The 24,775-nt window shown below is 44.6% G+C and overlaps 1 protein-coding gene across 2 annotated transcripts in view; it reads right to left on the bottom strand.

The window, feature by feature from the left end:
- Window positions 1-17,936, bottom strand: part of RAB11FIP4 (RAB11 family interacting protein 4) — a 114,469-nt gene extending 96,533 nt beyond the window's left edge. The window contains exon 1 of one of the 2 annotated variants that reach the window (XM_032706700.1): window positions 17,688-17,936. In XM_032706700.1, the coding sequence (XP_032562591.1) occupies window positions 17,688-17,831 (144 nt within the window). In that variant the 5' untranslated portion in view covers window positions 17,832-17,936. The remainder of the gene's footprint in view (window positions 1-17,687) is intronic. The other variant, XM_032706699.1, reaches the window with a different exon arrangement.
- Between the last annotated feature and the right edge of the window lie 6,839 nt (window positions 17,937-24,775).

Here is a 24,775-nt window from a genome sequence, read left to right as displayed (position 1 = left end):
CACCTCAGCCCCAGCCTCAGGCAGACTGTGCAGGGTAAACTGAGCTGTGCTTCTCCCCACATCCAGTGAGTGGATGCCCCACTGGGACTCACAGGTCTCTGCAGTCCTCCACTCACAAGAAAGCACGTTCAAGCACACACAGAAACTTCAAATCATGCAGTCAGAAACGCTGGCATTACATAATTTAGTTTAATCCCACCTCACCACGGCACACAGTGAACATAATTTGGCTTATATGATGTAGCAAACCCCAAACTGCTCCTGCAGCTGATCTGTCAGTGCTGCCATTTCACAGGCTCCTGAAAAGTCCCTGTGGGCTTAGAGGCCACTGAGTGCTCCACAGTGGCTCTCCAGAGTATCCCACTGCATAGCAGATTAATGCCCCATACTTGTCCAAGACATTAGACCAACATCCACATCCAGCACCTGGACTGCCCAGTGCAAGCCCTGCATATGGGCTCAGCACTGATGTGGAGTCTGCCCTATACAGCTTTTGGAATTGAGACAGGGAAGCAGAGGCACAGCATATTGCAAACTCATGGACTGTTTAAAGCATGTAATGAAGGGTGAAGTGTAAGAAACCAAGGAGAATGGAATATCCAGAGGGTCAGGTGGCAGCAATAAAACATCACATTCTGCATGACTATTGAACAGAAGAATTCACCAGGTACTGGTAATGCTGGTTCCACTTCCCCACCTCAGAAATAAACTTGTGTCACATACCAAGTGCTGAGCAGAGAGGTATCTACAGCCAGTGCCAGAACTACCATACATCACCTGCTCCTGGTCTTCAAGAGCACAAGATTTACACACTAGACAGTATCAAGATAAAGCACTAATTAAATAAAAGTGAAAGCCACAGAAAATTTTGCTTAGCATTTCTCACTTCACTTCATAAAGAGAATGGAATAAATTCAGGACCTGCCAAAAGGAGAAAGGAAATATGCCAAAGAAATCACCACCCAGCAGAGAGTATACAGCCAGCAAGCTCAAATTCCAAGAGCAGAAAAGAGACAGTAGCAGATCCTGTGCAAATAACTCACCAATAAAGACCTGGAATGAGGGAAAAGACTTTAAGCATGAGCTGCTGAAGGTGAGCACAAACAGGGATCAGTGACACCAAAATCCTGCAACTAATGTAAAATATTTACTCTCAGAAGTGGAAAAAAATTACAAATAGACCTTTAAAAGTGGTGTATATTTCTAAAGCACAGGACAGCTGATGCAATCTGAATACTGGGGGAGCAAGGGCAGAGCACACCTCTGTCCCTGTCCCTCTGCTCTGCTCATCCACCAGCAGAGCTGATCCCACCAGTGCTCCCACTCCCCACTGCAGTGCCGAGAAACACGTTATGATTATTGGGTCTAGATGCCTGTGAAGAGTCAGGGAGCTGCAATATGCATGGAAAACCTCTCCCAGAAGTGATGCTAGAACGGCAGTTCATCCTCCTTCTACCCCTGGCACTGGAGCCCAAATTCCATGTTTAGTAGAGATCACAAAGAATGGGAGGAAGCACTCTGAGCACACCTGGGAAAACGTTCCTGGAGCTGCTATTTTCATACATGGCCAGGAAAGCAGGAGTGTGAACAAAGCAAAGCTCAAGACCCACTGGGGGGCTGCAGAAAGATGCAGAAAGATGCTTAAGCAGCTCTCAGCTAGGCTGCCATCCACCCCTTTCTCTGTCTCCTGTGTACAAAAAGAGGGAAGTTCCTGGCCAGGCAGAGAGATGGGGCAGTTTTTCCACAACAGTTGTTCGTACCTGCATATCTAAGAAGAAAGATAAAGAGACATGTAAGTGTTTAAAAGAGCATTTATTAATCACTTCCTTGTTTCTTCTGTATAAATGTTACATAACTGCTTTGGGAATAGGGCTCCTGAGTTTTAAGCATAAACTGGTACAGCTGCTTTTACTCTAACAGAACCATTACAGCTCTGATTCCATCAATCAGCAATTCATTAACGCTCAGTTACACCAATGCAAGAGTAATGGAACACAGAGTTAGACCCTTGAAATGTCCTTCAATCTAAGGGAATAAAAAATCCTAAACAGAACTCACTCATCTATATTAACATGCAAAGAGAAATTCTAATTTTTTTCCAGGTGGTTTTCCACGAGGTCACTAAAGCCTCTGTTTTCTTTTGTTCATGTTTCAGTGTTCTTTAGAGTGATAGAGGACAGACAGGTTCTCCCTCTTGTTATCTCTTTCATGCCAATGAAAAGCAGAATATAAGGCTTCTGGGATTTTCAGCAGTAAAGACCAAAGATAGTCGCTCTAAGATGAAACATCTTTGCTTTTGTTTGAAAAGATCATTGCAATCTTACCACAAGGACAGAGATGGAGAAGATTTAAATGAGCGCTCTGTTTGCATTTAAAAGTTTTAATTCAGAGCTCACAGGCATTTTGGTCCAGGTTTGGCTGAGCCCAGCTCATTGTTCCCAATGCACAGATTACCCAACATCCAGACAGGCCCCAGTTGAAGGATGCTGTCTAGGTGGTGGAGGTGTTTTCTCAGGTCCAGAGAAACAAAGCTGTTCATACTTTGGAGCCCCAGCATGTGAGCTCCATTTGAAATTCCACAGAAATTCCATGAAGTGTTCTGAAGCTACACTAGCTAGGAAAGATTTAAGGGCAGTAAGGTGTATGACAACAGTCACTGGAAAGGCTGCTGTTCCTGCAGGAAAGAGCACAAATCCTGCCATGGGCCTCAAAGCAGGGCTATAGGCAGCAAAAGAAAAAGAAGAGACTGACACAGAAATAGAAAACAGACAGGAGAGGAAACAAAAAATGAAGGAAAGTATCAGCAACATGCTTAGCATAGTTTTTTAGTCTGTGTATGAACAGCTGCACACACACCAGGAAGATTGCTCAGTGTCTCAGGACTCTGCCCTAAAGTCAGCAAGACTTTACTACCCAGGTAGGACACAAAATCTGTACAGTTGGGTGAGCCAGCAGAGATTTTCCTGCATATAATTTCCTTTTTCTCAGTTATTTTGACTCACCTGATTGCTCTTCACTGCCAAGAGCAGGGCTCTCAGGAAACCTGAAGTATATATGAAGCTCATCGTAGGTGTGATGTGTTCAAGCACGTTTTCTGCATCTGGGTTATTTTAAAAGGTCAGATCTAATTGCAAAGTGTAAATGGAGGGTACCTGCATCAAAAATCTTGTCTTGCATATCTGATTTTGTGGCATGTGTATGTGAGCTTCCTTACTGCTGTCTGTGATTCAGGTGGAGCTCAGAGATCCTTAACAAAGCTACAAAGCACTTTAATTTTCCAAATAAAAAGATGATTTCTGTCTTTCACTTGAATAAATTTTAATATTTGAATGTTTTACGCCAAACAGAGGAGTCAATGGCTTGAGTCACAGTGGCTAACTCTGGGCTGTTGGCAACTAGAACCCTCAGTTTAATCCAAAATCCCTGCCAAGGAACAGACAGTGTTTGTTTCCAGACCAAGTAGGTTGTCAGAATATTTTGTGTTATCATTTAGCCTGACAGCATTATCTCAAAGTGTTGACTCAGACCTGCCTTGAAGATACACTTTGGAACATCTTGATCAGCAAACTCATTTCCTCCCCAGCCCTGCTCTGCTATTCAGACTCTCACCTTGCAGGAATGCTGAGCAGTTTAGCCCCAATTCAGCACTTAGCTCCCCTTACAGATAATAGAATCAAACAATAAATTAACCCCCTTACTGAAAAAAACTGTAGCAGTGAATGGAAATAACAGATTTCTACTCTGCTTGTAGGATTTAGGAATGAAATGTACTTTTGCTGCAGAATTCTACAGCACCATTAAAACCTTAGAAAGCTGTCAGTTTTTACATCCCTCATGCTTTCAGATTAATTTCCAAAGAATCCTGTTAAAAAGGATGCCCCAAATCATATAGGACTTCCCGAGGGGAAAAAAAATAAGGCTGAAGTTCAACAAATCACTGCTTTATGCATTCAACTTGAAACTTTTATTCAATTCCACTCCTGTTCAACAGAAACCACCAATGCTTTTATCTTCATACACCCAGACCCTACTAACATCCCTGCCTTAGTGCTTGGCACAGTTGAGGTCCCTCATCCATGGCCTTTAAAATGGTATAAATTCTGCCCCACGTATCAGACCATCCATCAGTGCCTGGCTGTCCTCAGGCAGAGGAGGAGCAGTTGTGCAGGCTGGACCAAACTTCCATGAACAGTGCTGCTGTTGAGATCTCTCCCTGCCTTTCAGAAACCTACCACCTTCTATTTTGTTTTATTTCTGTTTGTTGGAATGGACGGATTTTCAGCAGAAGTAATGGAGCTCATCAATCCTGTCGGCATCACAAACTCTGCAAGTGCACACTGGAATATCAGTGAAACTCCTGAAGCTCCTCGTTGCACATGGATCATCAGCTCAGCTTTCTCAACAAATGTGTCTCTCATTTTTCCCTACCTGAGGAAGTGCTGACCATCAGCAGCATTCCCAGGGCTGCTGGGACTACACAGTGTTGCCATGGCAGGTTAGTACGAGCTACACCTAAACCTGACACATTCCAGATGGGCCCTGTCACCTCCTCCACTTCATCATCAGCTGTGATTCACTCTTGGCACATGCAAAGCAGTGAAAGGCTGTACCCAGAACTCAGCTAAAGTGCTCTACAGACCCTTTTTGATTAAAGATTTTCACAGAACTGCCAAATCCTTTTTTCTTATTCAGCTGCCTTGAACTCAAGATTTTCAAACTAATTCCACAGAGAGCTTTGGCAAGAAATCTCTATTGCAAGCAAAAATATCAAACTTAAAACACTTCAGAGTCATGTTATAAGCTATTCTTAACTTGCAAAACTTTGCACCAGCATCTTTATTTCCCTTCCCTAATACTCTTGTGAATAGTATTTCAAAAAGTAACAAATTAGGAATTCCTACAGGATGCTGAGTCACTCCACAGGGCCCAGGGAAGTCTGATGCATATCTTGTCTGCTTCCTGCAAGAGCATGGGTTCTACTGTTCAAATCGATGTCCTGACTCTCACTGAAGCAGTTTTTTTACCACCTCAAAGCTTGTATCCCACCATAAAAACCCAGGGGAGCTGTTTTCTTCAGCATGAACTTAGCTGATACCTGTTCCACTGAATACTTCTTGTTACTGCACAGATTTTGGCACTGGGGAACCACCTTGCAAATGATCAGAATCAAAGATCATGTCTTTTTGCAAGACAGCACAAAAACGTGTGTGGGAGACAGTTTCCCCAGAAACCAAGTGGACTTATTGTTTATTATTTGCCTGTGTTTATAGCAAGAGGTTCTAGAGGACAGTCCACTCCAGGATGTACAAAGGCAGAACAAACTCCCCTCACCCTTAAGAACCCAATAACCCAATTCATACACAGAAAGATTATACCCAAGAGGAGACAAAATCCTGAATTTCTCAGGAGTCCTTTCCAATTCTGGATATGCTGAACAAGAAATTTAAGAGAACTGAGTTTCAGGATGGGTGTTGCTCCCAGATTGTTCTGCAAGCCACTGAGGGATTTCAAATCCCCTTCTCTGACACCCATTCAACCCCACTTGATGTCTGCAAACAGTGCTAAGAGGACAACAAGCTCTGAACATGGTAAAACCTGTCTTCTAAAGCCACCAGTTAGTGTATTGCATTGTTGCATTCCTGCTAGGAACAGCAAAGAGGGAGAACAAGAGGGATGAGAGCAGCACTGCTATCTACCACTCCAGGACACTCCTTTGTAACAACACTTGCTGACTGAGAGCCAAGGCTGTAGGAATATAAGCTCTCATTTTAGATCTCCCACCATGTGGTAGACCCTGAATATTCATTACCTATTAAAAGCTTTGAAAGTGTAAATTCATCCCACAATCAAGTGAACTGATTTATTCACACAGCTGAGTCACACTCATTTACAGTCTGTGACCTAAATCTATTAATCCGGCACCAAAAAAAAAAAACCACCACAGTTTATTTTATTATTTTGGTAATATTATTTGATAATATTGAATATTTTAAAATTCTGTGGGGTGTTTGTTTCTTTCCAGCAGTGCTGACACACAGCTCAGCACTGTTCTGAGCCTGCCTTCCTCGCTGGTCCCAAGGAGTGCTGCAGACATTGCTCATGTTCTCTGGCATGGGCTGACCCATTTAACAGAGGCTTCACAGAATCTTCATGGGAATCACATCAGCCCTTTAACAAGAGTCTCTGAAGTGCCAAGCAGCAGATCTCACAGAAACCTCACCTAAAGAGAACTATAACTCCCTCATTAATAACAGAAAGTACAACAGCCAGTTCTGACAGTGGGGAAAATTGCTCTGTGGAGAGCAATGCAATATCGGGTCTAACACCTCCTGAGTCTTTTCCTAGGGCCAAGGTAAAATTTTACTAAGTCTCTGCAGTACTTGGGGAAATAAAATCACATTTTCAATAATGACTGGAGCATTTCAGAGCCACTGACTTTCAGCAGAACTAGAGAATCATTAAATACAATGTGGAAGCTTACATTTAAAATGCCATCAAAATTTAATCTTTTGATAGCTTCTCCTTTCCTCCCCATCTGATAGCCTGTGACATTCCCCAAGTTCATTGCTGATATCATAAATAGCCCCGTGAGCTCCTGAAGAAAGATTAAGTTTTTAAAAGGTTGAAGTTCAGTCCTGTGCTGAAATTGCAATCACAATCTAACTACAGTGTGCTCTCAGCACATACTATGAGTCTTAAAATCAATTCCCATTACAGGCTGGCAGTTTACTCCTAGAAATCAGCTATTGCACGTGGGTATTAAGATACTCAAGAGATACTCAACACTGATACTGTTCCACACACTCGAGCACTTCACCGCTATTTCCTTTGTGTTCCTTCAATGCTGTCCATCTGTTTACAACCCATTTGAAGGGAATATCCTTCTTCCTCCTCCCCATTGGGATCCTTCTGTCCAACTCATTTAGAAGGAACACAGGCTGGTGCTGCAGATGACACACAGTGTTACTGGCAGCAGCTCACCTAAGTTCAGCTGGCATAATGACTAACAGACTGGTTGTAAAATGGGTAAGGTTCTATCAGCAGCAAGAGGGGGAGAGAAAACACAGGGGGACAAAAAGAGAAGTTGAAATAGTTTTTGGTTAATCAGAGAAATACCCTCTGTGACTGGCACACCTGTTATTCCGTGAATAAAGACAGTGTGAGCTGTAAAGTGGTTATACAGTGTGAAAAGGGAAAGGAAGGTACCAGTGTACCAGCTCAATGAGGTCTCATCACACAGGCACCTTCAAAGGACTCCAAGAACACCTTTCTCCATATAAAATCCCCAAAACAAAAGGCCAGTTCTGCATCCTTGCCCTGCAGAGGGTGCTCAGCCTGGTGTCCTTGTGGGCTCAGGAACCATCTCTGGAAGCCAACAACAGTAAATATCAGTGTCCCCTCAGCCACCCCGTGCTATCCAGAAGTCTGGAAAGATGAACCTGACCTCATTCACAGAACAAAGTAAAAAGGGGTGGGGTGTGTGGGTGTGGGTGTGTTAAATCAGACCTAATGTTTCACAACTGTTATCCATGACAACACTTCCTCCTGTAAAAAAGGTATTTGAAATGTGCCTCTTCACACTTCTTCCCCAAAATGGAGACAGCAGCAATTTCTTGCTATGAGAGGAGTCTACCCTCCTACTCTCTTCACCCTGTACCATAAATCCAGGGAATCAGCTCTGCAGAGTAGTGCAACATCTACAAAATGCAAGCAATGTCAGGCACTGAATTAGGAGAAGTGCCACTGAACAGAACATATTGCTAAAGAGCTGCTGAGGCAGCCAACTGCAATAAACCCAAAGGTAATTTATAGCCACATTATTCCACCAACTCAATCAAGCAAGCTTTTCACCTGAAATGTTGTGTAAATCATTTGTGTTTATAACCACTTAGCCCAACTCCTCCAAAGCTCCATTCCCTTCCCAACAGGTGCTAATCTGCTGTAACATAACTAGAGCTGACTGACCACAGGAGCCACCCAGCAAAAAACACCAGCAATGGTGAGTCCAAAACTGAAGCTGCCCCTGAAGAAGGAAGGAATAAACTGGGAGAACAACATAGTGAGGCCAGAACATCGTGCATTACTTCAAATAGTCTCCAGCAAAAAACAGCACCCAGGCAGAGCTGTGGAATGACAGTAGGAATTACAGTCTGTTCAGGATGAGACCCTTGAGGCATCATCAATCCTCACACATTAAATATCCCTGCACTGTTCCCTCCTCCTCCTCATACCATCCTGTGGCCCCAGGCAGCAGACTGAGAGAAGCAATTTGGCCCTGAATCAGCAGAATATTCAGTGCCCACCCCGAAGAAATGGCTGATGCAGAGGATCACCAGCCTCCACCAGCCGCTCCACCACCTCAGGGAGCAGCAGGGTTCATTCACACTGAGCCAAGATGATGCTTCCACGCACCAGGGTTGTCAGGTTTCTAAAAATGTTATTTAGAATGCCACAGGGGAAAGAAAATATTTGCTGGGAAAAGAAATGCAGTTCACAACAGTCAGACCAGGTTTACAAGAAAAATACAGTAAGAGAAATCACACGGGGCTATGCACACAGAAAAAGCAATCTGTGCCATGGACCTCTGGCAAAATCCAAGCAACTTGTGAATATTTTACCTTTTCCTGAGGTTACCTGGGTGACTATCTAAATCAAGAAACAAATGACCTGCATCTGCCAGCACTGGCACCAGGACAGTACCTTGACCTGTGCCAAATTCACTGCACATAGCAAATTATCTTTTCACCCACTGGAAAGACATCATGAGCTTGGTTAGAGCCAAAGCTTCCAATCTGGCTGACAGATATCCAGAAATCCTCTGGAGCACCAGCAGAGTCATCAGGCAAGGTCACTACTAGGACACTGGTGAGGTGGCAGGTTATTGGTAAGGACCTGCCACCCCCAAAGTCACACCGGTGCTTAGAGATGGACTGACCTTCAAATTCAGACCTTCCCAAGTGACAGTCGCCAACAGCAGACTGTTCAGACCAATTTCATTCTCTAAACAAGACACCTTGGACTGTCTGACTGGAAGCAAAATATCACTGCACTTTCCAGTAAACGCATCAGACCGTGCAGGGGAGTTTGCATTTGGCAAAGGGCACAGAATTCCCAGGTGAGAAGGCAAGATGCAGCTTTTTCCTCAGTGGAAACTTCCATGGCTTGTAATTGCTCGGCAAGAAAAGCAAAACTGACATTATCAAAGCTCCTTTGAAGATGTGTCCCAAAGCACTCTCCTCAATTCTTTATTTTCAAGCAAGACCAAAGAGAACTGAGGAATGGAACACACAATTCACTCTTCACACTGGAGGCTGAAATTCCCAAGTTTCACCAACGTGTGGCTGCAGTAAATGAAGTCAGGCTTCATTTGCTCAAGATCAGGGCCTGGTAAGGTAACTGTGGTCACAAGCTGTGAAAACTAATAGCCAAAAATACAAATATTCATGAGCCAAAATCCTACCTTCTCTTGTACCACTCTTTAAAGCTGTTCCTGCTTCCTGCAAAAACTTGATTTTTCAGCTTTCTCGCCAAGTAGAGAAAATCAAAGTCATGTTTTCTTTTTCATGTTTCTCAGAAGGAAACAGGAAAAATGCTCTGTGTTGAGCAAAATCTTATGTTTTGGAGCATCTTCACTTGTTGTTTGCCAAATATTTCAATTTAAGTTATGTCAATAAAAAGCTAGCTTCAAATGAAATCAGTCAAGATATCATACTTACAAAAAAACCCCAAAAGGTGAGGTTAATTACACTCCTACCTCTTTTAGGCAAAAATAACATGCCAAACTCATATAACAATTGTTATGGAGGCTGCATAAAGCCTGAAATAGTGCTGTAAAAACTACACTCCCATGAAATATGTTTCTGTGGCACGAGATGGTTTTGCTGCCCTCCCAACACAGCAGCCCTCATGACCCCCACAGTTCTACCAGGGGGGCCCAGCAGCCAATGTGGGTCCACCCCAGCCTGACATCACTGAACACAACAACTGCCAGTAAGTCAACCAGGGCAGTCAAGAGCAAAATGGTCTTCAAACCTGAATTAAAGCAGCCACAACACCGAGACAAGGTGACTCTAGGCTCCCACCCTCTCCAGGCTGGATGCAAAGGGGTCTGTCCCACTGGCCACAAGCTGCTGCTTGAGCTGCTGCATGATGAGCATCAAAACTAAATAAAGAACCAAAACCAGAGCCAGTCTTCACTACAAGGCTGCAAATCCTATTCGCAGTCCTTATTCCCTTACAACACACAAGGGTCACACCACTGAATGCGACAGCACCAGGATTCCTGGGGTCAGAATGCCAAATCCGCTCCATGGATGCTGCCTGTAATCCCAGTGAGAAAGAACAGCAGAACCTCTCTCTTTACTACATTCCTTTCCCTTTCATTAGCACCCCTATCCCTATGAGTTCCATGGCTGCCTTTAAACCCCTCCTGAGCAGACTATTGTATTTTGACACAATACCACACCAGTCCAGCACACAAGAGAATCCTGCAACAAAATTCTCCTAATGAGAATCCTACAGCTTTCTCCTGTTCCCAGTAGTTAACAACACTGAGAAAGTGCTATTACCAGAGGATTTTGTCCTATTTTAGGGTGACAGAATATGCTACTGCACAGGACAAAAGGGTAAGGGCCAACAATGACATATGTTCTCCCCGTTGACACGACTATGGCATTTCACTTTCTGAGTTGCTATTACCTACTCTACCCTAAGATCTATGTTAGGTTTAAAACTGATCCCATAGTCACTTGCTACAAAAACAGTGAAACTACCAATATTTTAGGACAGTTTCTCAAATCTATTTATACCTTGCAAAGCATATGGACAAAGCTGTTTGCATCTGCACATTTGTTTGGGTTTTTTATCACAGCAACAGAAGTGTCACTGGAAAATAATATCCTATGTTCCAAAAGCCATCTGGATCCCACTGGGGAGGGTCAGTTCATCTGGAGGTGATGGAACACCACCAGAATGTCCCCAAAAGCGGAAAAAACCCTGCAGTTTGACAATGCAGGTGTATGTGGGATGTCAGAACACTTGAGAAAACCCACCTGTGAGCATCGAAATGTAGGCAATTTTAAAACTGACACCACTCTGGAGGAAGAAATTGGTTTGGCTGACACCTCTCATTGAGCCCGGCCAACAGCCCTTCCACTCCAGAACAGACCATTCCAGTGCCTTTCCTTCTGATTTCAGGAATGTTAACAGACAGAAGACTCTACTGTTTCTAAGCTTTTCACTCGACCCCCTAAAACCATAACACTACACCCAAACTAAACTGTCAGAGCAGCTTTAAAATCTGGGGAGTACACTGCAATTTTCCCAGATCCCTGTGCACTGGTCTTGTCTCCCTTGCACTATTTTGACCCCAAAGTTCACTCCTGTCACTCAGTCTGGGGCTGAACATCCCACAGGACTGAACTGGATGCCAGGTTTAGGAAGGAGTCCTGCTATTTGGGGTTTTAACTGCACACAAAATGTGAAAACAGCGTTCACAGCTCTACAGAAACACTCCCATTCTCTCCAAGAGAGGCCCTTCAATTATATCTCGAGTAAAAAGGAACTGAGAACAAAGTGTAAACTTTGTTTACACTCACACTGCTGTTGTAAAACCATATGTTAAACTACTAGTGACTGTGTCTGACGCTCTCTTTTATCATTCATGTGCTTAATCACACCCTGCACTGAGTTAACTGCACAGGATGGGGGTTTACTCAGCAGCCTATGTGAGTATCTAGGTCTGAGATCACGTGTGTCCCCAAATACTGCATATTTTAAGAACTGTTAGAACTCCTAAGCAGACAGTTGATGCAAAAATCAGATCAGGGATTTTAAAATGTTTGTGAATATCAGCATTAAAATCAGATAGAATTAATAGGAAACTATGTTGTCCACTACACAGAGAATAAAAACATCAAACATTAGAAGGCAATTGATTTTTCCCACTTTGTTGCTGGAAAAGTACTGCTGCTGAGTATGAGTCAATTGTGCTAAATTGTAGGTAACAATGCAATTTAGAATCCAAGAAAAATCTGTATTGGGGATCACACCCTCAAATACTAGATGGCAGTGGCTTGTTCTCCCTCCAAGACTTACCCCTCCTTGCAGCAATTTTGTTTAAGTCACTTTTCAAAGCATAATCATGTTAGAGGAATAAAATCAATACGTGAGAGAAATTTGAAATCCTCCCAAGGATTTGCAAGAGCAAATTTCTGCACAACATGCAGGCATGTCACAGACAAAGAACACCAGTTTTACAGCTTAACAGCATGGACTGAATCAGGCATGGAGGGAGAAAAATTTACATAGAAAATAGCTGGTCTTGCCTGGTAGCTGAATGTTTTTACTTCACCAGCTACATATGTCACCTTCAATACTGTATGGTCTTCTATGCTTCATCTATGTGCTTTTTTTTAACTTTTGCATTTAGTGATAAGAGAATACAATATCACTGTACCTGCAATAAATGCAAACACTGAGACAGCCATAAAAAACAGTCATTTAAATACCAAGAATTGTTACCAAAGTTGATGGCCTTTCCTTCAGGGACTAAGAATTTACTGTTTCAGATCACTGACTTGTATTGCAAAACACAGCGACAATCAAAACAATCAATTCTTAACTGTGTATTGTAACCCCCCCAGAGCTCTTACCTTTGAAATGCAAACGTTACATAAGGAATTAAACTCATGAGTGCACAGCAAACCTACAGCTCCCCTCCTCACCACAGTGCCTTGGAAAATGTTTGATTAACAGTGAGTACTAAACTCGCTTTATGTCAGCTGTTTGAAAATACATGCTTACTTTCAGGATATTCCAAAAGGCTATTTTAAACATCGAATCAGGAAGGCTACTGCCTCAACTAATCCATAAAATAAGTACCCTACTGTGCCATTTCAGAGCTGTATTTTTTCCCAGCCACTGTAAATTATACGAAATATCTGGGTCATTAGCAAATGTAGTTTTAAGGAACCTGAATGTGTGGCAGCATTGCTGCTACCTAGAAAACACTGTCACATGGGAGTGCTCTTTGTATCCTTGTTACATCCAGGTAAATATTTTCTCTTTAATTATTTCCAGGAAAAGCAGAGAAGAAGGAAGTCGTAACCCTTTTCTCCCTCCATTATGAGAATGGCTGTATCACTTGGTAACACCCTGATACTTTCCTTTCAACATCTCAGTGCCAAAGTTTCTTTTTGTCATGGTTGCAGGTAAGTCCAGAGCATAGTGCACATACATTATCAAGGTGTGAGCTCTGTCATCATGCACACTGATGTAAATTTGCAGTGATTTCATTAATTTCTGGGTGCAACTGAACTGCAACACCACAGCCAGGAACCTGAACTTCACCCAGACCCCTCAGGAAGACTCTGGGTTGTCAGGTGGTGAAAATACAGACCTGCTCTTTACAGGAGAAGCTGCTTCTGGAGCGGTTGAGAGCATGACAACATCAGCTCCTGGGACACATCTGAGAGCAAGTCAAAATGGAGCATCTACTGCCTGGGCAGCGCTTGAGGTTGATGCCTTTAACTTCAGCCCAGAATGGGGATAAATGGAGGTGAGTAAAATTAGCAACAAACTATTGTAATAGTTTCTTTTGGCCAGGAACTTTCATTTGTTCATGTGAAATATGTGAACTTGTTTTCAGCTACTTCTGTTCTACACCAGCAAAAAACCACTGACTTCAAATTAATTACTGGCCACTCCCATGAATAACTGATACTGGCCCCTATATTTTACCAGTTCCCTTTCAGGTGTGACACTGCTTCAAGCTGATGAGCAGCAGTTGATCTCACCATGCCAGATCACTGTGTAAGCACCTGCATGGTCTGCACACCTCCAGAAGGTGATTACCTGTCTCAGAAAGAAGTCGTAGACGTGCTCAGCCTATTTCACTTGTTGCTGAAAACTGAACGTGGAATTGAAGTAGAATCTGGCATAATAAAACATCAACTGGCACTATCCTGAAACACACATTCACACAATCCCCTGCCAGAACTGGGGCTTGCTGAACATGTCACTCACAGTGCTCCCAGACACTTGGCTGGTAGTGAAACTCCCTCTCCAGTGAAAGGGAACCAGATGGCGAGCGACTCCTGGCATTTCTCAGTGTAATGTGAAGTGTTTCTGTAGCTGGTGAGCACATGCCATCCCGTCAAGTCGCTTTGGAAACAGCCCTTCATGTCTTTCTTCAGATTTCCACACAAACAGCAAACACCCCATTCAAGAGGAAAGGCCAGGCCCAACCCTGCCAGCTTTTAGCACTGAACCACAAGTCTCAGCTCGGAGTTTCTGTTGTCCTGGAGATAAAGAAGCACCTCTGAAGGATTTATTTCGTCCTCTGTTCCTGTTACAGCCTCTGAGTGTTCAATTGCTCACCAGTGTCCATGGAGAAAGATTAATTTAAACAACTCAATTAAATACCCACAGCCAATGGGAGGAACAGAGGCCAGAAAGCCAAACTGCCTAAAAGCACAAGTTCCACAACCATTTGTAAGGGCAAGCAGTGCTTGACAGCTAATCTCCTCTAAATTCAGGAATTTAGAGACATGACTCTGCTCCTGGCTGTGTCAAATTTACATGGCCAAATCATTTCTTCCTTTACTTAAACCACATGTTTTCTAGGGCAAAGCAAAAGCTTGTAAGCAAACTTGCTAGAAGTGTTTCCACAGCCAAAATACCTCACCTAAACAGCCACTCTGAGGCCACTGGCATTGCTGCAAGTGGGCATCAAACTGCATGGCAAGAAGAGGATTTTGGTGTGCATGTGCAAGGCAGAATGGAATGAGGTACAGTAGTGATGGTGCAGTCTTAGGAAAAGAAAATCATCAACCTATTAGAAATAGAGGCCTCAAAATCCCACTAAAAATAAAACAGTAAAAAAGTTAACTGGAAAGGTTAAAGTTTATTATTTTCACTGTGCAGGTAAGGATTGCTTTGCTTCAACAGAAAGCTGCTGCCTTGCTGCAACATCTTGCCTTGGGGCAGTTTTCAGAGAGTTGTTATCTTTCAGGAATGGTAACATTCGGCATGTTTACTGCATGCCACACAAAAACAAGCAAAGAGGAAAGAAAAAGGAAGGAGAAAGAAAAATAAACAGCCAGAAAAGGTTAAATGCCCTACACAGTCCAAGCCACAATCCCTACTGAAGTCAATATTAAGAATTTATAGACTCCAAACTTTGGATGGCAGTGGCTTGGAGAAGTAGAGAGGAGCTGGAAAGCTGCTTGTGCCCAGCTGGCACAACTGAAGGGACAAATACTCTCTCAGTTCATAAACATAACCCAGGGCTACTGTTGGTAAGAGTCATAATTACTCAGTGCACAGTGCTACCAAACAGGATCCTTCCTGTCACCACATGAACTATGTCAACAGAAGGAGCAAATAACTGACACATGAGGGCAAATCCATCTTTCACTGATGAGAATGGAAAGATCTCTTTTGAATGTAAAGGGAGCTGAGGCGGATCAAGCCCAAGAATTGTAGCATATTCAAAAATATAATTAATTTTCATTGACAGTAAATATGTTCTAATGTGTTAAAGGGAACTGCTCCCTAACAGTGTCTCCTCAGTTTAATTGCATGAGATGTATTCCCACACAACTTATTAGGCTCCTGCAGATGCAAGGTTGAAAGAGTAGATTCTTGCCATCTCCAAACATCAACTGTGATTCATCACACAGAAAGCCCATTTTTAATAAGCCTTAAAACCAGACTAGTTCATCTGCAGTGGCTGTTCTACAGTAAATCTGCACTTGCAAAATTGATTCTGTACTCCTTTAGCAAACCTCTTTTGGTGATTTACAAATCCCATTTACTCAACTGACATGTGCTCCCATCCCTGACTACACCAGACACAGGGAAGTAAACCAGAACAAGTTATACTATAACCTTGACAGATAAATAGATAAGATGTAGAGATAAGACTTCTCTGTCCCAGATTTGCAAATATCTTATCAAATACTGCCAGTTACAACTCACCAAAATACAAGGGATGCATTTCTCATCCCTGGTAATCTCTCCCATGCCTGCCCAGCAAGTCAGCCTGTCCTGAAACCTACACACAACCACTGACAACTGCTACTTCTCTAGTGCTGCCTGTACTGACATTTCCAGTTTCCTCTTTCTCTCCATTTAAACATTTTCCAGCTAATATACTCCAAATCACTCAAAGCTTACAAGATCACCACCTGAATCCTCCCTTGCATCTCACAGAACCTGCTCCCCTGTCACAACCTTAAAGATTTCTAAGACCAAAAAGGATTGTTATGATCATCAGTGTCAACCTGCTGCAAAACAGCCAGTGGAATTTCATCAATCTTCCTCAGTGCTGCATGAGAAAGCCACTGGTCTGCCTCTAGATAAACACAGCAGTGCAAAAAGCAATTTGGATGCAATGTATCTGGCAGTAGTAAGGATTTAAAAATATTTCTATTAGTTTATATAAAATTATACAACTTACCAAGAGACAAATAAAACCAGAAATCAAAGAACTTGTTACTGTTGCTCATTTCTCCTTATTTTGCTGGTTAAAACAAGAAACTCCATCTTCTCATTAAGAAAATGTTTAACAGACCTGTGACTATCTGTAAGCAATAAGCCTTCTGTCTCCTGGTTTCCTGATTTAATTCACAAGCTGTGTTTCATTAAGAGTGGTAAGCCAGAAATAAGTAATTTGCTCCAACAATTACTGTGAATTCACTCTGGTTTTGCTGCCTCTTTGGCATCCCTTTATAAACCACCGTTTCATGGGCTCCTCACACTAATTTGTTTTATTGCAGTTTAAAAGGTTGTTTGATACTGGTTTTCTGAACCCTATCCCAGTCCCAACTCCACTCCTCCTTCCTGGCACCCAAAATTGCTGGGGTGTATTGAAGAGTTAAGTGCAGTATCCCGAGAGCTCTCCACGGGAAAGCATTTCTTGCTGTTTAATTTCGCTGCAGCTGCAGCCCTAGATGGAACCACTGACGGGAACCGTTTCAAACCAAGCGCACGTCGTTGCCCTCATTGACTCTGGCCCGAATCCCACTCCCATTTTACAGTGATGTCACGATGTACAGTGGTCCCACTGACGCAACCGCTCCGAGACCAGTGGCGCGGCTCCAGATTTACGCTGTGTCACTGGAGGGCTGGAGGGAGGGCTGGATGGAGCCTTCGCTTCCAATCCATCACTCGCAGCTTTTGGGGTGCCCGGACAGTGCTTCCCTGCCTGTCCAGACCTGGCTCTGCTCCCAGTACCCCAACGGAGCCGGGCACCCCGGTGCGGGCTCAGCTCAGCCAGAACGGAGAAAAACCACAATAAACGCACCCCCCGAAAGGCACCGCGACCTCCCAGCACCCGGACAGGTCCCTCCACCCCAGGGGACCGCGACCGAGTCAGCCCGGGGGTCTGAGCCGCCCCGAGGGACCGGGGATGCTCCGGGACCCCCCGAGGGATGGAGGGAGCCGCGATGTCTTCAGGGAGGGCTCCGCGGGAAAGGCGGGGGGCGGCCGGGGAGAAAGGGGGTCCAGGCTGCCGTGGGGAGGGCTGTGGGACCCCCCGAGGGCCGGGTCCCCGAAAGGAGCGGGTCTGGGCTGCCCTGGGAGGGGCGGTGCGGGCAGGTGGGTGACGGGGCGGTCCGGGCGGGGTCCGGCCGCGCACAGCAGGTGAAAGTTGCGGGGGGTTCGGGGGGGGTCGCCCCGCTCACCTCATCCCCTTGGCCGAACTGCAGCCCCAGGGCGACGAAGTGCTCCACGCGGATGAACCCGTCCGCATCCTCGTCGCACACGTCGAAAACCTCCTTGAGCTTCCGCAGGAACCGCAGCAGGCTGGCCGGCTCCATCGCGGGCATCAGCGGGAGGCGGGCGGCGCGGCCGCGGCCGCAGCAGCCATGATCGCCCGCGCCTTCAGCGGGTGCGTGACATCAGCGGCGGGGAGCGGGGCGGGAGGGACGGCGAGAAGCAGGAGGAGGAGGAGGAGGAAGGGATGGAGAGAGGGAGGGAGGGATGGAGGAGAGCGGAGGGAGGACGCGAGAGCCGGCGGAGGGAGGGAGGGAGCGAGGGACGGGAGAACAATGGGGCAGAGCCGGAGGATGGAGAGCGAGGGAGGGAGGGGGGCCCGCGCTCGGCAAGCGCCGCCAGGGGGCGGAGAGGAGCCGGCGGGAGCGGGGAAGGGAAATCCTGGGAATGGGCAGGGACAGAGGGGGCAGGGTGGGCACGGACCGTCAGCAGGGCACAGACCGCCGGCAGGGTGGGCACGGACCGGCAGCAGGGCACGGACCGGCAGCAGGGTGAGCACAGACCGCCGACAAGCCCGGCACCCCCCGGCTCCCCACCAGGCTTCGTGCCTCTTTCTCTTCCCCAGGCTGAGAAGGTCGGGGCTGTTCAGCCTGGAGAAGCGAAGGTTCCGTGGAGACCACGCAGCCCTGCCAGTATCAAAGGAAGCCTGCAGACTGTGCACCAGGAACTATAGTGACAGGACAAGGGGGAATGAGTACAAGTTGAAAGAAGGGAAATTTAGGTTGGCTATACGGATGAAATTCTTTACTGTGAGGGTGGTGAGACACTGGCACAGGTTGCATAGGGAGGTTGTGGATGCTCCAACCCTAGCAGCGTTGGAAGCCAGGCAGGATAAGGCCTTGAGCAACCTGGGCTAGTGGGAGGTGCCCATGGCAGCAGGTGTTGGGAGTAGATGATACTTAAAGTCCATTCCAACCTGTTTACATGCTATGATTCTATGGCAGACCTGTTCACAGCCCCTTCACTGCTCCAAACGTCAGTCTGACATCCCAAATAAAACACCGGTCACACTACTTTTTCTGAGGAAAAGCCATTGATCCTGTTCTGAACAGGCCCAGGCCCGGGGCAGAAAAGCTGAGTGTAGAGAATTAAGGGGCAATTAAGGAAAAGCAGGACAGGCAGAGGTTCCCACATTCTGCTGCGCTCAAGCGAGAAGGCAGAGCCAGGCAAAGGAACTCCTCGTGGCAGGGCATGGCTGGGAACAGCCACTGTCCACCCACACTTTAACGAGACAGAGCTGCTAACAAAGGGATGGCCCTGCCTTTACAGGAGTCCTCATTAAAGCCTCCTGCAACTGCTGTGCTCCATGACTGGGTTTTAATTTGATCTTTCTGCTCTGTCCCTTTTCTCTCATGCAGATTTTTGGACTGCTTTTTAAGCCCACAGCTGTGAGCTGCCAGAGGGGAGACCAGGAACAGTTCTGGTTTCTGCATTGTGCCTCAGACAAGGAATGATGGGTAGGAAGGAGCACTGGCTCAGTGAGACTCAGGTACTTATTGCTTCTGCCAGCATCTCTTTCCCACTGTGGTTGCTGAGCACAGGTGACCATCCATCACTGAGTGACATTCTGGAGGTGATTGATGAAGCTGTCCAACTAAAATGACCATGTAAGTGCAGCAGGTTTTGAATCCAGACAGTATCCATTCATTTGCTCCCTTCAGTAAGAGAGGTCCATATGGCCCTTAGCAACCCTGAAAATCCCATGATTAGAGCAAGCTGGTCAAATTAATCTCTTTTCTAAGAACCAATAGGAGTGTTCTCAGGAAGTTGTATTTCTTTGAACATGAGTCTCTCATTCCTTTTATGTACAAATTCAGGGTTAGGGGAGAGGCTGGCTTGGCTGTAAGTCAGCTGTCAATCACAACACAGTGACAGCACACACTGCAGTAGCAATACAGCTCCCCACGTATTCACCCTCTGGCATAGACATATAGAGCTGGTTCCAGAGCCTCTGCCACCTTTACCTTGCTTTAGTTTTACAAAAAATACTGAAGAGTTCTCCTTTCCCTCACTGATGTACTAAAGGGTCTTCTCAGACTGGGAAAAAAAAAAATCAAAGTGCAGAGATCAGATATGAGAATTTATGGAGAGATGTGAAGAGATCTGAAAGAGAAAAGGGAAGCAAAATATTTGATCAGCAGACTTCTCTGAAGTTGTCTAGTTAGAGCAGGATTCTTAAGATGTGGGGATGTTTAACTTTTATCTCGGAAAAAAGGAACCCTTGAACTCATCTTCAGGTTACGTGGGGACTGAGCTCAGCACACCCCTTGGGGGCACCTATTCAAAAATCTGTGAGCTGGTGCCCCTTGGAGTTGTGGAATCCGTTACTGTCAGTCTGATTGCTCTGAAGTGGAGTTCAGCCTCTTCAAAGCCTCAGAGCACATCTGTGTCACTGTCCCACTTTGTTTGCTGAGATGTCTCAGAGTGCACCATCTGACTCACTTCTCTGTGTGCAGGTGGGCAGCTGTGCAGTTCCAGACAGGGAAGTGGAGTTACACTAAGTACTGTGGTGGAAAAAAAAGGAATACTTATCCCTGTTTGCCTTGACCACGGGAGGAATTCCCACCCCTTGGAGGGGTTGCACTCAGTTTCATGAAATCCAGTTAATTTCCACTGATTCTCTCTCTTCCTGGAGAAGGAACTTAGTCTAGATATGCAAGTAAGGAGCAACACAGATTTAGACCCAAACTGTCAGTATTAAAATCTGTGTCATTCTTGCATTAATTTGGTGGGGAGGTGGAAGAACAAAAGCTCCAGGTTGAGACACTACAGTTTGGGGAGTTAGCACTGAAGTCTGAGAACTGCCACAGACAGGCTGAGTGCCAGCAAGCACTGGAATCAAGCTGATAAGAGAGCTGAAGAGGCTGTAGAAGCTGTCATTGTAGGCAGCTGAATATTTTGAGCAAATATCTGACAGCTGGGAGATGATTTGACAGCACTGAACACAGGAGAATTGGGATGCGAGGTGTTGTCAGTAAAGGTCTGGGATCTGAAAGCTGGGGGTGCCCCATGGGTGCTGAAGTCAGGACAGGGAGACAAACATGTGCCACCCACTTGCTGGGCAACTGCACTGCCAAGGTAGGGTTTCTGTAAGGCTGGATCAAGGAGGTCAGTTTTTATTGCCAGTGGATGGAGCTGGCATTACTCACTCCTTGCTGATCTCTGCTTCTCCAGGCCTAGGTAGGACCTGGCTGCTGGTACCAGTGGGCTGTTTTTCCGTATTGGTGTATCAAAATGTTTAATCAGAAATGTTTGGCAGCTTCTCCATTTGACTCATGCACTATGTGAAATAAATATTTTACATCCTGCCAATCTAGTTTCCTGAATTTGAAATATGACTAGCGGAGGTGATTCCATATTTGCCTGTTAAGAATAAATAGTTCAAGAAGAAATATTTCATTGAATACCACAGGCCATGGCTGGCATTTGCAGGATTTCTTTACAATCAGCTGCTTTTCCATCAATGTCACTTCCATTTACATAGAAAATTGTAATCTGGTGTCAGAAACAACGCCTAAAGAATGCATTTCCCAGGGCTGATGACCTTATCTACAATTCTGGTTGTGTGCCAGAATATCACAGCAACATTTTGAGACCCAGCCTCTCAGAACAATTTCTCTTTATAGTATACACAATACAGCCCTTGTTGAATATTTGGCTTCTAACAGTCTTACTGTATTTTGAATCAAATCTTGTTTCCCATTGATTGATTAACAACATAACAGATGTGCTTTATCACTTAGGTATTCTCTTTAAGTGTCACAAACAACAGGTAACAGGCAGCAAGAATTAGCTTATTAACACTCTTGCCCCTGATAACTTAAAAATATTACTTAAGAGGCAATGGAGTTTTCTCAGACTAGCTTAATTAGGTATGGCACAGAAGATACTTGATTTTTTTTTTAGTGCCTTTTCACTAATCTTTTTTTTTCTATGATAAAAAGTTAAACAACAAAACAAAACTTAGAAATTTTGTGGAAACATTTCTATAAGCAAGGATCTTCCTTTGAAATTTTCTAGGTGCTAAAGGACCTCACCTCATAAAAGTTTTAGTGGTTTAATTTTACACAGTCTGAATGCTCTTGCTCTATTTCAACAGAACTCCTACCAGATTATGAATTAGGCATGGCCATAACTCTGCCAGATGAACCAAACTGCACTTACCTCAAACACATTAATGCCTTATTTGTTTCATTTACAACACATGTACTACCCTCAGAGACATTGGTCAGGAAGTTTTAAGGACAGGCAGGGAATGCTCCACTTGAATAAGAGTATCCTGAAGTACAAATCACAACCTCAAATGGTGTGTGCAGGTGAAAGCAGCCAAATCCAGCTGTTATTTGCAACTATAAAGCCTTGATGTAGTCGGGATTGTGCTCACAAAGACCAAACTATCTGTTCTCCCAAAGTTATTGCTAAAGTTAAATAAACCCCTGCATTGGTTCACACAGAACCGATTCACTGTGAATTCACAGGATCAAACGTGTGTTTCCAAGTGCTGTCCTGGTGTTTCCAGGGACGGCACCAGGAGCTCGGATGCCAAGGCCAGTGTGTTCCCATGGCATTTGCAGGTCTCCTTACTCCACCGAGTGGCCGGTCATCCCACTGCACGCCTGTCCCTGCCCAGGGAATCCACGGCTGGCGAGGTGAAGCAAGAAAAGCAATACACAAACCAGAGATGAAGGAATAGTATGGGATAAAGCCTGCTTTCTCCCTCTTCCAACGAGTCCCACAGTCCTCCAAATGCCCTGGGGCCGAACTTCTCTTTGGCACATCCCAGAAGCCTCCCTGCTGCCTTAGGGAAGGGACAGCACCTGTCCACTTTTCTCTTGACGAGCTCTGAGCAGTTGGGCAGAATTACATTGCCCTCAGATTACAACATGCAAGGGCATCTGGCTACCTCTTGAAATGTTTAAAACTCCAAAAGCTAGTGTAGTAGCTACAGCCAAGCTATTTTCAACTTCTACCCCCAAAAGAACTGTTGAGTGACACACAGATATTCCTCTCTGGATCTAAGCAAACCACATTAACAGACCTAAGCCACAAATTCTTGGAGACCATTTTTGCCTCCTTTCCCTCCCTCAATTTATTAAAAAAATAAACGATTCATCTAGAAAATCACCTAGCAACTGTAACAGATTGAGGATGCACCAGCCAGTGTATTTTCTTTAGCCTAACTCACCCATAACACAGCATATGAACTGTTCAAAGTTTTCTCTTACTGCTTCAAATAAAGTTTCTACAAGTTTCGTTTATTTTGTCCTATCCAAGATGGACTACACAACATCTGAATAAACACATTCCATCTGCAGTTTTACTACAGCTGACTACAGGAATGTAATTCCCAGATACTGCTGTATTTAGCAAGAAGTGGGACAGAATAATCAAATTAGAACATGATATACCATACTGATGCTAATGCCCAAGAGTGATCACTTGTTGTGCCTCCAAACAGACTGTGTGAGATGAGTCCCAATTGGCTGAGTAGTGGAAGATAAAGGACAGAACAAAAATATTTATACAGGAGAATGTAAGTGCAGCATCATTGTCACTGTGACCATGGACCAAGTTGGCTGTGGGGCTAATGGTGCTGAACAGGCTGTTTCAAAGACACACTGCAACCAGCTTGTAGAGAAACAGCCCTGAAAAGGACACTTTAGGAACAGAGAAGCAATTAGAAAAGCACCTTAACCAGGCTGGTTCTAGCAGCCTTTATAATTGCCTTCGAAAATGACTGTGGTAGGCATTATCAAATCTACTGACTGCAGCTTGAAGATGGAATTATTCCAGCTGTGTCTTAGGCTTGGATGATTCACAGCATTTTCAAACTGCCACAGCCCTAGTCAGAACAGTATCTACCTATAAACTCACTGCATTAGGCCATTCATACTAACACACCTCTAGTCCTGCAGGTATATCCAGCATAGTTCCCTCCTACCTCAATCACCAATCACAAAGAAAAAAAATCCCCCCCAAGCAGTGACCAAATGACATTTGTTCCTCCATAAGAGCTAAAACTGCTCTTTAACTACCAAATCTATTATACAGCAAATGCCAAAAACAGGTTCAGAGAAAGCTTTTGAGGGTGAACTCTGCTCTATTCAAATTCTTACTGTTCCTTCATCTGGGCCAGATAAATTACTCCTTTCCTGAATCTCTCCTGGAAAAACCATTAATATATCCAAGACTTCAGAACTGACACACACAGATTGTGCTGCCATACATCAGAATATTTACAGGATAAGAGACACAACATGATAGTGAAGAAGTGCTCTGAGATTTCCATCTTGCCTCTGTACACAGACATTCTCCTTCTGTTGTGGCTTTGAAAGAAACTTCTAGATTTCTTTCTCTGGCTTAGAAAAGGCAGATTGTTATAGAAAGCCAAAAACTGCTCTTGCTGAAGCAGCAGTGGTGAATTATTGATTTTTAATGCAGATTTGTTTCTATGAAGATTATCTTCAACAGATGGTGAGCAAAATAAGTCAGTGGCTGTCAGGCTACCTATGCAGTCAAAGCCTGCAGCTGCAGAGGATGAAATACAAGTGTTGGGCTGTTTTCTCTTGACTGACCCAGCATCTGTAAAAAATCTTATTAATATTTAGAACGACTCACTCTAATGGATTTGCCAAGTGACATTTCCCTTATCTGGAAATGACACACTGCATGAAATCCAAATGGACAAAGTATGTCACTGCTAATCAGATACACACAGCGGGACTTGAACTCCTTTCAAAGCAACTCATTTCTTACAGCGTCTGCTGGACAGGTGACCTACCTTAGTGATGATCTAGAGCTGTGACACACCAGTGACAAAGCCTCTGGTGAGATAAAAGGAATCCTCCTCGATATTAAAGGATATCTGCTTTTTTGCTGTTTGCATTTGAATGGACACTATTTAAAGGCCTTGTCTCCATGGGCAAGTTTTTTTATTCTAACAAGTTTAGATCTGGCATAGCCCCTAAAGTCAACAAATCGCTAACACCAGCCTTGT

Source organism: Chiroxiphia lanceolata, chromosome 19 (assembly GCF_009829145.1).
Source record: "Chiroxiphia lanceolata isolate bChiLan1 chromosome 19, bChiLan1.pri, whole genome shotgun sequence".
NCBI classification, from domain to species: Eukaryota; Metazoa; Chordata; class Aves; order Passeriformes; family Pipridae; genus Chiroxiphia; species Chiroxiphia lanceolata.
This window is presented reverse-complemented; position numbering and strand designations above follow the sequence as displayed.